Here is a 16,826-nt window from a genome sequence, read left to right on the forward strand (position 1 = left end):
TCTAACCCATACTTACCAAGTTATAGGAGAGCAGGAGGAGTAAGACACTGTGAGACATTTTTAGATTTTAGTCTAAATGTTTGGGCCTTTTGTGATGTGTTTGTGATGTTGGCCACCAGAGAAGAAGAGGGTTTATATTTTCTAGTCAAGATGACAGTTGTTTTTCTCAAAGCAGTTATCTAAAAAAACAACAACAACAAAAAAAAAAACACTTCTAGGAAATGATTTAATGTAGTAATATGAAATTTGGAAAACGATTATGTTTCATTCTTTTTTGTATGTTTTACGCGATAGAGCTCATGATTAGATGTATAACTGGAGACATTAGACAACTACAAGATGCATGAATTATTTCAAATATTAATTTGCCCCTTCATATAATTTGGCGAGTTTGTTTTCATGCTCTGTTGCTGATGTGTGTCGCGCTGACAAATTATAATCGGATTTGAGGAATCTTATTACATGTAGTGCATCGTTCATCAACTGCAGCTTTTCTAACAGCCTCCATTCATGCCAGAGATCGCAAAGTCTGCTCATTACACATCATTCAGTGCCACGTAAACCATCCTCAGCGCAGTCAGAGGATGTGAGTCAGACCTCCACAAGCAGACCCTCATTTGAAGAAGATGACTGTCCCTCGATGTCTGTCTCTGGTCGTTTGTTGCCACTGTGCTCCCTGACCTCGGCTCCCAGACCCCGCTTTGTTCCCACGCTGCGCCCTGTGGAAAGTCTGGCTCCAACCTTTTCAAACCATAATTACATACCTGCAGTACGCAGACGACAGCGGAGTAAAGAGAGACGCAGCATGAAAAGGAAAGGGGTCACCATCAGTGATATGTGATAGCTTACTGCCACTCATTCGCTGCTGTATCTAATTTATGTTGAAGGACAACACTCTAAATTGGTCTTTTGACTTTGCTGTTTCAAACTAAATGAAATGTCCTCATATTGTTCAATATCTCATTGATAATATTATAACAGAAACTTTACAGTCTAGACATAAATGTTTCTTTGTGTGCCACACAGTTTTTTCAGGTCGTGCCAAATTAAAATCACACATTTGTAGAAAATGATTTGTGTAACTGCTGCACATCATGTCGTGGTTTAAAATTCCACATTAAACTCAATTGCATCGTCGCTTTAAGTAAGTATTTAGACGTCTATTTACAAGTTCTTCTATAGTTCAAAGTGACAACAAAGCATAACATTATCCTGTTTCAATTATACGGATTTTATTCAGCTGTAGTTCTGGTGGGTGAGATTTCTTTTTTGTTTGTTGAGGTTCGATTCAAAGCTGTGTGTCACCGCTTGTCTTAATCTCTTCCTCCTGTTCTCTTTGTCACAACTAATTGAAGTATGTGATGTCGGAAAAAGTCTGAGGAGGTGCACACAGCAAAGCTAATAATTACAGACATGATGTGTCTACTGACTAACAGGCACTCAACACGCACTTTTAGGCATATTTCTTGATTTAAATGTTATGAATGCTGTTCAGTAATCCACAGTAGACCTCGACACTGACAGTGCTTTTATCATCACAGACATAAACTCTCCTTTGTTAAGCAAATCACCAAGTAGAGGTTACTTGGCCATGAAGGCAACGCACTGCAGACTGTATGTACTGTATTTCAGCAACTTTTTGGGCACAAAGGGGTTAAATGATGTAAAAGGAAAGGTTAAACTCAAAAGTCACAGTGAATTAAACTAACATAATAATGATGCCCACTGTGTCCTCTCCAAATAAGCCACCACAAGATGAATCTCACTAAAGAGGGTTACTGTTACATTGTTGGTTTATATAGCCCTATGAACTTATCCCTGAGGAAAGACGCATGCCAGAATGGGATTTTAACTAATGTCACTAAATCACTCCCAGCTGGTCTGATTGCAGGAAATGCGTCTTTTCTTCTCACAACCTCGCAGAAAATAGTACACGAAGCGTGGTGTATTCACGTCAGTCCTCGGAACTTATGTTGAGCTTATGTCGAACCTCAGAGCGGTAACGTCCTCCAGGGCTGCGGTCACAGTCTGCCTCTGTCTGTCAGACCTCTCCGCTGCCATGAGAACCTCCCATTCATCACTTAACCTTTCAAAAGTGGTCGAGTCACTTCAGAAGGGGAAAAAAAAAAAAAAGGTTCCTGGCTTAGGAAGGTGTGAAGCGCGCCAGATCAGTGAGAATTGATTCCATAATGACGGCAACAACCGGCGTAAGGTCAGCCACACAGCGACTGTGGGCCTGAGTGGGTATTTAAAGGGTCTAATAGACATTTGAGCAGGCTTTGGTCTCATGCTTGTGAAAGCAGTTAAGCAAAGAGGCAAACAGCCCGGGGCCAGCAATAACAGAGTGGAACTGATTAGAGGAGGAGAAGGAAGGAGGGAGCGAGAAAGTAAAGAGGGGAAAAATGAGACAGGGACTGATAGCATCTTCTTACCCAGCATAATTATATTAGACAGCTAAAGGCTCCATAATCTCTCAAATAATGGCGTGTTTAAAATTGCATGAGAAATGTAAAGAATAACAAAAGAGTATGCCGTAGAAATATTTCTGTAATTTGGAGTCATGGCCATAATTAAAATAACAACGCGCAGCATTCATTTTGATGGGAATTCTCCTAAAGTACTCATTATCCCACAGTTAAAATTTGATGATTAAGTCTGTGGTTTTAGTGGAAGAATCAGATCCTATAAGTTTAAGAATAAATACCTACATTTAAGTATTTCATGCTTGAGAGTCATACATTCAGCAATTTTAAGCATGTTTATTGAATCAAATTAATTTGAATACATCACCACCCTAAAGAATGCGTAAGAAATTTATTTTGTCTGACATGAATTCATTAAACATTACACTAGTGAAATGCTTTTAAAGGTATTTTCTTAATCTCTCTGCTTGAAATCGCAAAACATTTGTCAGGAGCGAAACCTTTCATTTAATTCAATATTCCGCAGCCAAAACAGTTCAGCAGCGATGCACAGCCTGTGGAAATGCTGAATGCAAACATTGGTTCCTCTTTGGGCAAACACTTAATCATTCCAGGCAAAAAGGAGACATCTGCGAGATCACGAAAATACCTTTGAAAATATAGCTTGCTGCTGATATGTTTGATTTTCCCCCCTGAAGGCTTACATAAGAAGGAGCATGAAAAGCCAACGTGTCAAATTAAACGATTAAATGATATTGAATATATTAATGTACTCACAATATTATTAGCAAAATGATAGACAATACTCAATTATCATCTGTCATCATTTGCTAAAAGATATTCAAAGATCCTGGTTTCGGGTTGTATTTATTTTTCATTCTACTTTGACAGCACGTGGCCGTGCTGAACCTACCATCCAAGAAAAAAGATACCCACTTTTCCCTTCCTTCATCGCTCCTTTCTGTCCTCTCACTTTAACACCCTCTCGCCACCCCCTCACCCCTAACCTCACCCCATCTCTCTACTGCCAACTCTTCATATGTCAGTGAAAGCTGTTGCTAATAAAAGTTAAAAAGCAAACTATGAAAAGGAGGTGAGAGGGAGCAGAGGGAGGCACATTCTTTCCTGTCTGCATGAGAAGAGCTTTGCCGGGCTAAAAGGGAGTCTCAGTGTCCTGGGACAGGCCTGGAGGGGAGGGGGAGTGGAAAGAGGTTGGTGATAGGAGTGTCACCTCCGTCACCCTGGGACATGGAAAAAAACATTTTGTTTCATCAGGTTTCAAAAGCACACCACTTACACTGGAGACGCAGGGCGGCAGGACATCCCTGCACAGCAGTGGCAGAGCTAGAAAAACGCCGAGGGGAAAGAACCACGCCTTCAGAAACTTAAAAAGGGGGGGACTCATCCTCTCCTCTCTTCTCTCATCACCTCTCCTCGACATGGCTATAAGCAACACTAAAGCAGCACCCCAATAGCTCATCTCCATCTTCTCTATGTCCAGAGAAGGCGGCCATTGTGTGCCCGTTCCTCTTTCCCCAAGTCAGTTTCCTATTGAGGCTTTGAAAAGGCCTTTGAGGGGCCCTGTTTTGGCTGTGCAGCTCACCTGCAGAGGGGAAACTATGGGTCTATTCTAAAGCCCAGCAGCTGCCAGGGCAGAGAGGCTGGCACCCAGTGGGAGAGAGAATAGCGGCTGCAGAGCCTTTCAATATGAAGCCACTTAGTAACAGAAGGCATGTGCCAAGCCTGCAAAGCCAGAATGAAGAGTCACCCTTTGGAGTTCACCAAATATCAGAGAAGAATTAGGCCCATCTCCTCTTTGCTCCATTATCCACTCTGTCCTATTTTTGTCTGCGTGCTCTTGGTGTGGCAAGGCTGTTTCCAGAATAATAATCCACAGGTAGCAGGACACAGACAGAAGAAGAGCAGAATTATTTGGAAAATGCAGTTCAACAGGTAGGATGGTAGGAAAAAAAACGTTTCACAACTGGACGAACAAAATTCTGCGAAACAGTTCCCTCATCCATATTTAAAAGTGACTACCGAATGCCTTGACATGTGACAGATCGAGCTATGATACTGCTGTGAAGATCTCAGTGACTGCAGGCCTGTGAAGAAGCCTTTACCGCACAAAGCCCCTTTTCTGTCAGCGGGCTAGCTCCCACACTGGCGCTAATTTACGATGCCCTCACAGCAATTTCCACAGTCAGAGAAGTTCAATTGTGTTTTCCAGCTCATTAAGCATCAGCACAACAAAGCTTTCATCTTCTCCTTCATCTACTTCATCCCCCTCTTCTCTCCCTCCCTTTATCCCGCTGTCCACTAATCTGCCTCTTTTACACAGCATCCAATCTAAAAAGATGAAGCAGTAAAGGTAAAATGGGCTTCCTTATTCAAACTATTTTCCCGCTCCCTGCAATTAATTCTGTTTGTGTCCGGCTTTGTGTTTTGGTTGGTTTAAAGCACAGCCACGACTCTGTAGATTTCCCTCATACAGACGTAGGGAGAATTTAATGGTTGTTTATTCAGGGGCCTCTGCTGTGCCCTCCCATCCCTTTCAGAGCTTCATGAGACGACGTGGACTCTATTGTAATCTCAGAAGAATCAACTCTGCGTATTTGTTCAAGCTGTCACTGAGCTGAGATCAGAGACATGCTCTCAAATTTAGGTTAGTGCCTCAAATATCGTTTAATTTAACAATATTTTACAGCGTATCCGTATCGGCGTTTGAGAAGTACAAAGCTGCTGAAGTACAGCACTTTCCTAATGTCCAAGAGGTAGACGTGTGACGGATGGAAGTGAATGCAAAGGGCATTTCCCACCATCTAAAGCTTGCGCAAAAATGCCCCTGAGCAAGGCATGAAACTCCAATTCGTTCCAGTTTCAGATCTTCTGTGGGCAACATTATCAGAGCCTCTGAGAGATGTTGACGCCATAATTTACTGGCAAAATCAAGAACATCTTTTGAAGTCAATGTGAGTCACAAGCTATTAGAAAATACATAAAGGAGGAAATAGGGCCAGTCTACTCTGAGCTCCACACTGCCATATATCAAAACAAGTTGCTCTAGAGACATTTCCATTGTCACGCGAGCGGTCACATTTATGCATTCATACATGTTGATGTGATGGAAAAGACCATTAGTTCTGTTAAATGTCAAATAAAATCCTGTTTATTGTACACAGTTTAGCTGGAGCCCGTACTTTAGGAAAAATCTAGGAAACTTTTTTTTTTTCATCTTCTCAAATAGAAACTTACAAAGAAGGAGAGAGTATTAAATACTGAAATATGGCCCTTATTGCCGTCTTCTACTCAAGTAATAGTTGCACTGTCTTGCTGAGAGCAAGACAACACCAATACCAGTCTCATAGGTTTTTAAGTTTAAGTGAACAGCTAATCAGTGTGATCTGACCACCAATTCAACAGTTTCAACGGGACGAAAAGTCATCTATAAGGATCCAACAAGAGACACCAACATCAGCTTGGTATGTCACAGCCCTTATCTTTTCGATAATGAGTAGTAGAATACGCAGTCAGCTAAGTTTGATGCAATACATACATGCAGTGTTTCATATAATTCATATTTTTAATAAACTTTTATTTTGTCGTTTCTGTCCAGCGCTGTATTACAGTTTCATTTCCAGGATGCAAAGTGTCACATTTTAGAATTGCAGTATGTTCGTCCAGATTATACAGTTTCACCGCAAATTATTAGTTCCTGTTTGAACTCAAAGAGATACAAGGGAGACTTTTTATTCAATTGAATGCCTCAGTGGGCAAGTCATCCCTCAACAGGTGCTGCTGTGTGATTTGTCACAGTTTAAAGGGTCACAGCATGTTGCAGTGCAGCTGCCATCACTCCAGTGGGCTGGAGGAAGGTTGCTGGGAAATGTTTAACCTGAGCTGCGAATAGTCAATTGTCAACAGCGGTTTCATTCAAATCTGTGCGCCATTTTTAATCTTCCACTGAGCCCGCACCAAATGTGTTCACTGCCTTCCCCTATTGCGCCGTGGTCTGACCACGGTCTGCTGTTCCCTGAGAGGAAACAGAGACACTGATGCTGTGGTAGACACATACTTGAGATTTAATTCACTGTAAAACTAGAGACTGTAGGGGATTAGACCAATGGGATTCCCTGAAATGCTTCTCTCATTATACCTGAGACATCTTCAGTAGTTTATAATTGAGCTTCTCTGTATTTTAAGACTCTGCATGGGTTGAGGTGTACCTCCGAGTGTGTGTTTTTGTAGTGTGTGTCAGGTTTCTCTTGTTTCCATTTGTCCAGCGATGTCCCCCTGCTCCTCTGCTGTCATCACCCTCATACTAATGTCGCCAACATCTGCTATCATGCCCAGACAATAAAGACGCCTGCAGTATGATAATTTGACATGCCGAGCCTCTGTTAGTGGGTCATTCTCAAACATCATCATCCTCGTCATTATCATCAGTGACTGCAGGCTGCCATCTGAGTTCCCCCCTGCTGTCAGCGCCGTTACTGAGCTCACCCTAACCCCTGGCTCGCTCCAGGTCCAGAGAGGGTGTCCGGTTCCCTTAGTACCCCTCCATTTCTCCCAAACTGCAACAATACAGCAACAATATCTCTGTGTTCACCTGTTAGCACCTGGCACTACGGGCAAGACTCGGTGCTGAGTCCCCGTCAGCCAAACACTCTGCTCATCTCTGTTAGACGCCATGTGGGACGCGCCTTCCTGTCACCAAACCCAATATACTACATACAAAACACACACAGGCATAATAACCCGCTCGCTGCTCGCCTGTCAACACTTTCCCCAGACAGCCGAGCCATGCTAACATATAGAGAATAAATGAAAAGCACTTAACCAATCAACAACCCATCAGGTAATTACAAAGGTTTCAAGCCTCATCTGCCATGTGAGACCAGACTATATCCTGCTTAAGAAGGGAATTACTGAGATATCTTCCTCAAAAAGTAACAAACAGCCAAACAAAAATTAATTATAATCAAAGTGGGGGCTTCAGCATATTTTGATTTTGAATTGCATCACTATGCGCAATCCTACGATCAAATATTACAACTGAAAGAGTCTCTATTTTGAATTAGAAGGTTCTGTCATGACTTGACTAAACTTTGAGGATGAGGAATGTCAACAAACATTGCAATCCAACCCTGTCACCTAGAAATTACATCTATATATAACTACTTTGCAACAGAAACTTACTTTTGTTGACTAAAACTACCACAGATGGAAGCCTAGATGCAAACCAGTCTTTAGTGTCAAACTCCTGCCACCTTCGTGCAACTCCTGTGTGAAAGATAAATATAGAGCTACGTTCATTCATTAAAATAATGGCCTCCTGTGCGCATAATTCCGTAAGTGATTACGTTCAGGGTCTGAATTGTTTTTCCAAGAGAATTGGAAAAACAATTCAGCTCAATATAAATGTCGGCACGTTTTTTTGTGGACTTCCTTGAAGTCATACAGCACGTAGTCCTTCATTTGTTACACATACAAAGAGAAGTCGTGTGAATAATGTAAAGAAATCTTGAGAGAGAAGTTCAATCTCTGGCCTCTCGTCAGGCACAGACACAACCATTAAGATGTCAGCAAGTTGTGGAGAGAGGTCGAGGTTCACCTAAAACCTATTTGTGGTTCAGATGACCTACAGTCCGAATCAGAGAAACCTCATGTCATGTTTTACTCTGTGACATCCTGACAAATGTTCTCAGATGATAACGTCGGGTCGACATTATCCGAAGCATGTGGGAAGGAGGAGACAAGGTAAGTAAGTTATAATTGTTGTATCGCAGTTTGGATTGACAGGTTAGACTTGACACTGAGAGAAAACAGAGCGAGCAGCAGCTCACATGTCACAATGTGCTGACAGTGGCAAAGATGAAACAGCTAACTGAGACTGACATGTTGTTGCAGTTCCCTTAAATCTCAGATCAGATAAGGAGATGCATCGCTGGGAGGACCTCGGGCCCTCCACATCCTCTGTGGTTGGTTGGCATGATTGGGCCTGAGTGAAAGAGAGCAGGAGCCAGCTGAGCCTGTATGCTTCACTTTTTTATTTGAGTAATTGATGTAACACCCATATCAATCATGACCATTTACACATGGTTGTGCACATGGCGTACATGTGTGCTGCAAGTGCTGTGCCCAGTTTATTTAATATAAGCAAATCATGGCAGTGTGAGTTACTGTAAATGTCAGCATGGAAAGGAAAGTTTGTGATCTTACATGCACTGACATTTTGACATACCAATGTCGGCAGGTCCACTCAGACACACAATAATGTTCTGTTATTCCTCACCGGGCCGGCCTCCCGTGTCCTTTAAAGACGATACACTTTCACCACCACAAGTTCCCCGCTGTGAGTTTCATAAATGTTTATTCCACATGACTCCGGCCTCCTTTCCCTAAAGTTTGCTTAGGTTAGCTGTAAGCCCTGCCAGCTCAGATGAAAGAGAAGAATTTAAAAAAGATGACATTTATAAAGCCTGCTTCAACACGTTCGGTTTAAAAGAAAAACTCTTTGGAAAACCACAATTAACTCTTTACACAATTCCAGATCGGGGCAAGTCAGCAGGAAGGACAGGTGAAGAAAGAAAGAAAGAAAGAAAGAAAGAAAGAAAGTTTAGTCCAAATGTATTCAAGTAAATAAATATAAACGAAAACTGTTGTGCAGATACTATACTACAGTTAGGTTTTCAAATTGTTGACTTTTCTGGCATGTACTGTATGTGTGCCACTCAGGGTGAAGCAGGATATATTTTTATTTAAATATTTACTCATTCATTATAAAACAATGGAGGGGAAACAAAACATTACACAGAGCCCTGCGTCCCCTTTCAAGCTAACAGAGAGCGAGAGTGGTAATATTCACAGTAGGCAGAGGAGAATGTAATGTTGCACTAAATTACAGTCATTGAAAGCTTGTATGGTTACCCAGCGATCTATCACTGTCACACAGAGAGGGAGAGGGGGAGAGGGAGCAGACAGGCGCCAGGCGCTGCAGGATCAAAGCAGGAACATACCTCGGGCAGAGAAACAGTTAACTCCATTTAACCAATTGTCCCACAGACAATCAGACAGTCAGTATGCTTCTGCAGGCCCAACAGCAGTTCCCATTAGAGAAAGAAACTCTCACATATTGGGTTGCACTGAAAATGATTTCATTTGAAGAGCGGCAGAACAAGGCCAATTTGGACGGGCCTCTTCAATGGCCCCTTTATTGTCTCTCAAAGGGATTACAGACAATGAACACAACAGGCTGAAATATGGCCATAGACAATTTGATTACAGGCCACAAGATAGAAATTTACAGTGATAATAACTCTTAGGAACATAAAGAGTGCTGTAAATCGCAGCCTGGATTGCCTTACTACTTTAATGAAACATGGTGATGAGCCACTGTCAACGCATTCTCATGCACAACTTTCAAGATGGGCTCCTGCAGCAAGTAATGTCTCTATTAATTTTGTTTTTCAACATAACAAAACCTTTGAGTGAAATTGCTGTGACACATATCTGGTGAAGTTTTGGGCTTCAGTCCAGGAGACACAGAGCAGCATTAGCAGTCTCCGAGAGTCGTGTTTGTGCCCACCTGATGGATCTAATTGCCAGATTTACTCACCTTCTGGCTGTTTTCTTTACCAACTCCTAAGAGGAATATCTGACTGTTTAACTGCTAAATTCTACTCCATGTTTACCAGCCTGGTGGTTTTGACTGTACATCAGCAGTGTACTGCCACTGAAAAGGAGGTTGATGATAGCAGTGACAGGGAATAAAAAAAAAATAAAAAATAAAGCTGGGGCTATGAAACCAGAACATAAGACAGAAAAATGCTCCACACAGCTAAAGGGAACTGTTGAGTGTTTAAATGATCCAATTGTAATATAAAAATATTGACTGGTGCGGTTTTAAACTTAAAGTTAGGTCGTTTATAGATGGTAACTGATTTTAGCTACTTTGCACGACATGATTCCGCGCTGTGTCACTGATGAGAGGTTTACTATCTGTCAGGAACCAAGACGCATGAAATGGACCATAACACTTTCATTACAAGCCTGACCTATCAGAAAGCGCTTTAGCTGAGTCACGTGAAAACATCTAAAGACTGATAGGCAGGCAGCAAGATGAGAGAGAGACGTATGGCACTTCTCAGAAGGAGAGTCAAGTCGGTGCGTAAAAACTGAAGTTTAACCACGCAGCTGCGCAACTTCGTAGGAACCTCGGCAACAACACCGATCTCTTCAAGTGAAGACACGAAAACATAAACAGTAAGGGAGAGAGCGGACGGAAAATAGTTTGTATGGCACCTCAGTCGTGCGTAATGAATCCTGCGCAGGGATCACCGCCCTCGGCTTCTCCTGGGGAGACCTCGCCAGAGGATAGACCCGCTGGCAGCATGGGAACGGACGAGCTAGACCTGTCACCTGTCAGAAGATGTAAAACCAAAAGTTTAGATCTGCCTTTCAGCGTGGAATCCCTCATATCAGACAGGACTCCGTGCAGAAGTCTCCACTCCCCTGAGCCTGGCTCAGGCTGCGTCCGGGTGGAGGAGACCGAGTGTGCGTCACCGAGGGGACTTAATCGGTCCAAAGCGGAGGCGGTGGATCTCAGTGACAAGGAGACGAGCACCTGGGTCCAGGCTCCTTATGCATCTCCTACAAGTGAGTGTGGATATTATTTCCGTCCTAATTCTAAGGAACCTAAGCTAAGCTATTTTCAGCTGCTCAGAGGGTCTCCAGAGATTCTTGCACAATGGTGCAGCTGCAGTAATTGTATAACACATTTAATACCAAAGGTCTTTCGGGTATAATTACGAATAAGGCAAGATGGATTTTAAAAATCTGTAATGATCTCAACACGTTAGATTAGATAATGGAGTGTAATTTTAGAATTTAAAAACTGCAAATAACGGCACCTAACACCAAGCATCAGCACTGACAATCTGTCTGTACAATGTAGTGTCTGGTATTTCTCTGATGTGGCTTTGTTTTATTTTGATGTTTATGCCAAAATCTAATTCGACGGTAGATGTATTTATGTCATATCAGTTACAAATGTTGTATTCCAGTGATGTGACTTTCTGAATCTACTTCCAGGACTTCCCAGCCCGACCCCATGCAATCTACGGAAACACAAGAACAACAGGAAACCCAGAACTCCTTTCACAACCTCTCAGCTGCTTTCTCTGGAGAGGAAGTTCCGCCAGAAACAGTACCTCTCCATCGCGGAGAGAGCCGAGTTCTCCAGCTCCCTCAGCCTCACAGAGACACAGGTCAAGATCTGGTTTCAGAACCGCAGGGCCAAGGCCAAGAGACTGCAGGAGGCCGAGCTGGAGAAACTAAAGCTGGCCGCGAAGCCGCTGCTCCCGACCTTCGCCTTTCCTTTCCCCCTGAGTGCACCAATGGGCGCACCGGCCCTGTACGGTACCCTGAACGGACCGCGGCCTGCCCTACCTGTCCCAGGACTATTCAGCGGACCATATGGGATGTACTACTTGTCTTAACTCTCACTAACTTTAAGCTGCTTCGCTGAGAAAGCTGCCTTTAAAATGCTTTCAAATAACATTGCAAAAATGTCCATCTTAGGAATCATCTGTCTCATATTTAATCTGATGTCAAATATATATATTTTTTCGTTATAGCGAAAGATTTAATGGTGCGAGAATAATATTTTACGCAAATAATAATATTTTTATACAAATATGCTGATGGAACAATCTGGCAGTAGTTTAAAATTATTTCACTCGCTTATAATTTTCATAAATGTTCTTTGACTTTCAGCGATCATTTAAATTTTACAGTAAATTATTTGTTAACCTTTTACAGTGCATTCTGTAAAACCTTTTCTTTCATAGCGGAGTTTCGCTGCGCTCATTTTAGGATTAAACGCTCAGATTTCATTTGTAACTTTCTGTTGCTTAAATATTTTAGTTATTTTATTGTCCAGACAGAAGATGATTATTTAAAGGCCTGTAGCTCTGGGCTGAAAGCAATAACTCAAGAGGAGCCACTGAAGGACCCATGTGGATTTTTTTATTTCCATTCCAGAGGCCTTGGAGATTTTCTCACTTTTAAAGCACAGTTTCAAGTTTGGGGTTGTAAAACACTAAATTGCTTCAATATTTAAGGGTTTACATTGATGATTTTCCATATTTTCGCTCCAGTGTTGTCCGACTATTGAAAACACATCACTCTGCCTCACAGTTACACTTGGTGACATTTTAATTCAAAAATATGTGATTTTTTTTTTCTTAATAGTTTATTGAGAAAGGGATACAGAAATAACAGCAATCACTTTCACATTTTGGTACTTTACACAGACTGTAAAAACAGCTGGTAATAATGTGTTAGTGTCAGTTAATGTTGGAGGATTTGTGGACTAAAATAAAACTAAAATAAAAGTTATGTACCGAGGTATAATCCCCATGCAAAGTAAAACTCTGCGAACACACTTTTTGGATTATTTTAAAAACTTAACTGTTTAATCTAGCAGAGTCAGACTTTTTTTTAATAAGATAAAGTAAGTTACCAGCCAAGCCTGCTTAGTACAAAATTTGTAATTTCAACCTTCAAGTTAATGTAACAAATACAGACATTATCTGTACAAGTTCATATTCATTAACACATCCAACCGCCACCACACTAACATCATGAAACAGACTATGAAATGCTCATTGGTGCCTTTTAGCTGTTGTAATAAAATCTGTCTGTAAATTCTAATTTTGAACTTTCATTTTAAAAATATGTTTACTGAACAGCAACGAACCTTTGGATCTTTCAAGGTGAAATAACAACATCTAGAGCACATAATTTCCTAATCTTAACAAAACAGCTATAAATCGGCTTTACCGTTGTCATTACCTCAAAGGAGAATGTTTTTGCACAGAAGCTTAAAGAGCTCTCAAGTCAATTCATTCCTAAATGTAAATAAAAGTCCTGGTTTATTTTTGCAAACACTCAAAGTGCTAAAAATCTGTCATTAATGTACAGTGTATTTTATATTTCATGGGTGAAAACTTGTTTTGTACAATTATTAAAGTCTATAATGTAAATTCTTGCGTTCCTTTAGTTTTTTTTTTTTTTTTTGCACAAAATGTCTTCCTCTCGAGCCAAATAACTTCTGTATCTGCACACTATCTTGGAATTGAGATACACTACATCCAGCAAAACTGAACAGCATCACTCAATATGTTCTTTAAATGTTTCCTTTGGAGACTGTCATAAAAGTAAAGTTGTTATTTGTCAGAACACATGGTCCCATCTGCTGATAGGCATATCCACACAAAGAACAGAAGTGTGATGGGGGCCTAATAGCACACATAAAAGACATAAAACAACTGCGCACATCACTTTGTTCTTGTAAAAAACACTTTTATTTAAGTTGCAAATGGGACAGTAAATATATTAACAGTTTATAAAGTTGCAGATCAGTAGATAAGTTTCATTTCCTTCTCCCCCGCCGTCCTCTGAAGCCTCGGACAGAGCCGTGACCAAAGCACACATTTGTAGGGATTCTGACAAAGGAAATACAACTGTTATATATTTTATCTCTGTTATATACTTATTGATTAAATATTAAAAACTGTAGGATTATAAACATATCAACTTGCATATAACTGCATTATATAACAGCCCACATAAGAGTTAAGAGAATAAACCTTCTCCTATAGTGTACTTCACACAGACTTAACTAAATAAATGCAAATGTTTGAAACTTTAAAAGACCAGACTCTCACTGTTTGGGTAAAGACTATCCTAATTTGTCAGAGTTTGCCAGAGAGAGGAAAAACATCTTGAAAATGGAGGATTTAGTCTAGCTTAGCATAGTGCTTTCCAGAATTTCTTTAGATACTAACCTGTAGGAGTATTGTGGTCTTGGTGGTGCATTTCTCGTAGAATCTGGGTCCTGAGCAGCAGTGGAAAGGTCCTCCGTAGAGGCAGACTTTGACATTTTAGCAGCTTCTTCCTCAGTCTCATGCATCTCCATGGATTCCCCTTGCTCAGGTTGAGCGGACAGCACATTACACATAACCTCACACACGCCCTCTGACTCACAAACATCGTCCACTACCTCCATGGCTGTGTCCTTCTGCTGTTGTGTCTTCGTCTCTTTGATTCTGTTAGCAGAGATAGGACATTTAACTTACATATACAAAGCTATTTGAGAAAAGCACTTTTTTTTTTTATCAGAAAATGCTACACTAATATACATTTTACACACTATTAGCAATAAAGAGCTAAAGCAAGACTCACTCTACAACATGCCTGATGTTATCACGTTAACAAGAGAATATGAATGAGTCTATAAAAACATGGTTATACCTCTACAGTTGTGATCAAATGCATAAATCTTCTTGACCACAACTAACATGGACTCACTCAGACCAAGACCACACTTAGTAATTTTCTTACTGACATTTTGCTGCCATCTAGTGGACAAAACGTAGTGCGCAAACTCTTACCCTCTGTCCTTTTTGGTTTTGTCAAATCTGAAGTCTGGAGGGTACTTGTGAACTCTTATTAGATGGTCTTTCCTTTCTTTACTAGTCCTGAACTTCTGTCCACAGCCCTCCACCAAACACTGGTACTGAAGAACGTGAATGAAGTGACAAGAGAAACTTATTTTCAAAGCCTTAGTAGGTCATTTTTACAGGACAGCCTTAGAAACGTCATGGGAGATGTCTAGTTTATCACTGACTTACCATGTCTTGCCTCTGGGCGAGGATAGCGAACAGAGAATCATGCCACTCCTGGATGTGGATGTCTAGGAGGCGTGCGCTTGGCAGGGAGCGGCGGCAAGTGCAGCACACGTGTCTGTGCAGGGAGTTGTAGTGGTGCTCATAATCCTCCAACGTACTGAAGATGGCACGGCAGCCGGAGATGTGACAGGCGAACTCTGACACACTGAGAAAAGACAAGAGGAGGAGGAGAAAGGTGACTGACAGCCTGACCATCAACACTGACATTGCTGTGGGCTGCAGTTAAAAAAAGGAAAATCCACAGCTGTCGCTAAACAATTGTCAATTCTTGGGCAAAATTTAAGGAAGGATTTAGAACAGAAATATCAATTTGTCAATAATCAGTAGCCCCAACAAATCAGTAATAGATAGAGTTAATAGATAATGTGTTTTGTTCTAGAAAACTTTAGTCATATCCAGAGTGTGTGATATGAATGGCACAAAATAATCATCTTAATAGGAACAAATGAATGCTAACTTATCTAATTTTCCAAATGAGCTACAAGCTAGGATAAGTAGAAACATTTCTATAAATATGAGTTCATATAAATTCTATTTAATGTGCTTTAAGTCTTTGTTGTTAATACACATTTGTAGTTTTATGGTTCTTTGCTTTACTGTGAATGATGGGCTGTATAAATAAAGTTTTGTTTGTAGCTAGTTAAGTAGCCAACACACAAGCTAAAAAGGTCGACGAAACACGGATATAATGTGACTTTCTTACCAGAGCGTTGACTTGTCTTCTGCCTCCGAGATGTAGAGGTCTTGCAGATACATGTGTCTCTGAATGTCCCCATCCTGTGAACAGCATTTGTCTGCATTTAAACAAGCTAGCTCATACTAGAAAAAAACATGACGGTTAGTGGAGTTCGCCTTTTGGTTGCTAGGTTACCTCAAATAGCTCGTGGTCCTTGTGCAGGTGGATGAGCTTCGGGGTGAAGCTGAACGGGTTTCCCGGCTCAGACTCACTTCGCCTCCGCACCTCCTCGTCTGTGGCACCTGACGGACAGTCTTCCGACGGTAGAACTTGGGCAAACTCTGGCTCCAGCATCATTTTCAAACGTCTACATTCACTCTTGAATGTAACGTTAACCAACTCCTGCCGCCGGTAGCTGCTAAGGTCTTGTTTGTTTGGTTTGTAATTGGCGCGGGATGATGACGTCTATGTTTCGTTTTGTTTTTTTTGTGCGGGGTGGTTGTGAGAAAGAAAGCGGTGAATTACTGCCATCAACTGGCCTGGAGCTTCATTCAACATGGAATAATCATAAACTGTATACAGTCTATGGAGAATAATACACAGATTGGTGAAGTTAAAACTGAATTTAGGTCCATTACTTTATATTTTATTAAGATATTATGTGAGTCAAAATCTCAGTATTGAAGCTTTCATTGTGTACACTTTGAACACTCCTAAACCAATTAAATTGAACTTAATTACAAGGTGTGTGGGCACCTGAATGTAACCTACAGTGTTCATTTAAAATAAATAAATAAATAAAAACTATTGGTGTTTTTATGGTTTGTTCTGCTTCGATGCGTTAAAATAACATTTAAAAACAGGAGAAACGGCTTTATGTCCCGTACAACAAACCTTATGATAACATTTAATATGTATATTTCCTCACTGACACGTGGTTCAGCAAACGCATCTTACCTTTACACTATTGCC

At 41.0% G+C, this 16,826-nt stretch overlaps 2 protein-coding genes across 2 annotated transcripts; one reads left to right on the forward strand and one right to left on the reverse strand.

Annotated features, from left to right (window-relative positions):
- Positions 1 to 10,543: 10,543 nt before the first annotated feature.
- msx3 (muscle segment homeobox 3) lies at positions 10,544 to 13,458 on the forward strand. The gene is made up of 2 exons (XM_084561517.1): positions 10,544 to 11,081; positions 11,517 to 13,458. The coding sequence occupies exons 1-2, from the start codon at positions 10,721 to 10,723 to the stop codon at positions 11,921 to 11,923; spliced, it is 768 nt and encodes a 255-aa protein (XP_084417643.1). The 5' UTR covers positions 10,544 to 10,720; the 3' UTR covers positions 11,924 to 13,458.
- A 311-nt stretch (positions 13,459 to 13,769) lies between these two features.
- On the reverse strand, positions 13,770 to 16,538 carry znf511 (zinc finger protein 511). The gene is made up of 6 exons (XM_084562376.1): positions 16,050 to 16,538; positions 15,882 to 15,955; positions 15,122 to 15,323; positions 14,882 to 15,006; positions 14,276 to 14,536; positions 13,770 to 13,933 (listed from the first exon to the last, which is right to left on the reverse strand). Exons 1-6 carry the CDS (start codon positions 16,209 to 16,211, stop codon positions 13,861 to 13,863), a joined length of 897 nt encoding a protein of 298 aa, XP_084418502.1. The 5' UTR covers positions 16,212 to 16,538; the 3' UTR covers positions 13,770 to 13,860.
- Positions 16,539 to 16,826: the final 288 nt, after the last annotated feature.

This window comes from Chelon labrosus, assembly GCF_963514085.1.
Source record: "Chelon labrosus genome assembly, chromosome: 15".
NCBI classification, from domain to species: Eukaryota; Metazoa; Chordata; class Actinopteri; order Mugiliformes; family Mugilidae; genus Chelon; species Chelon labrosus.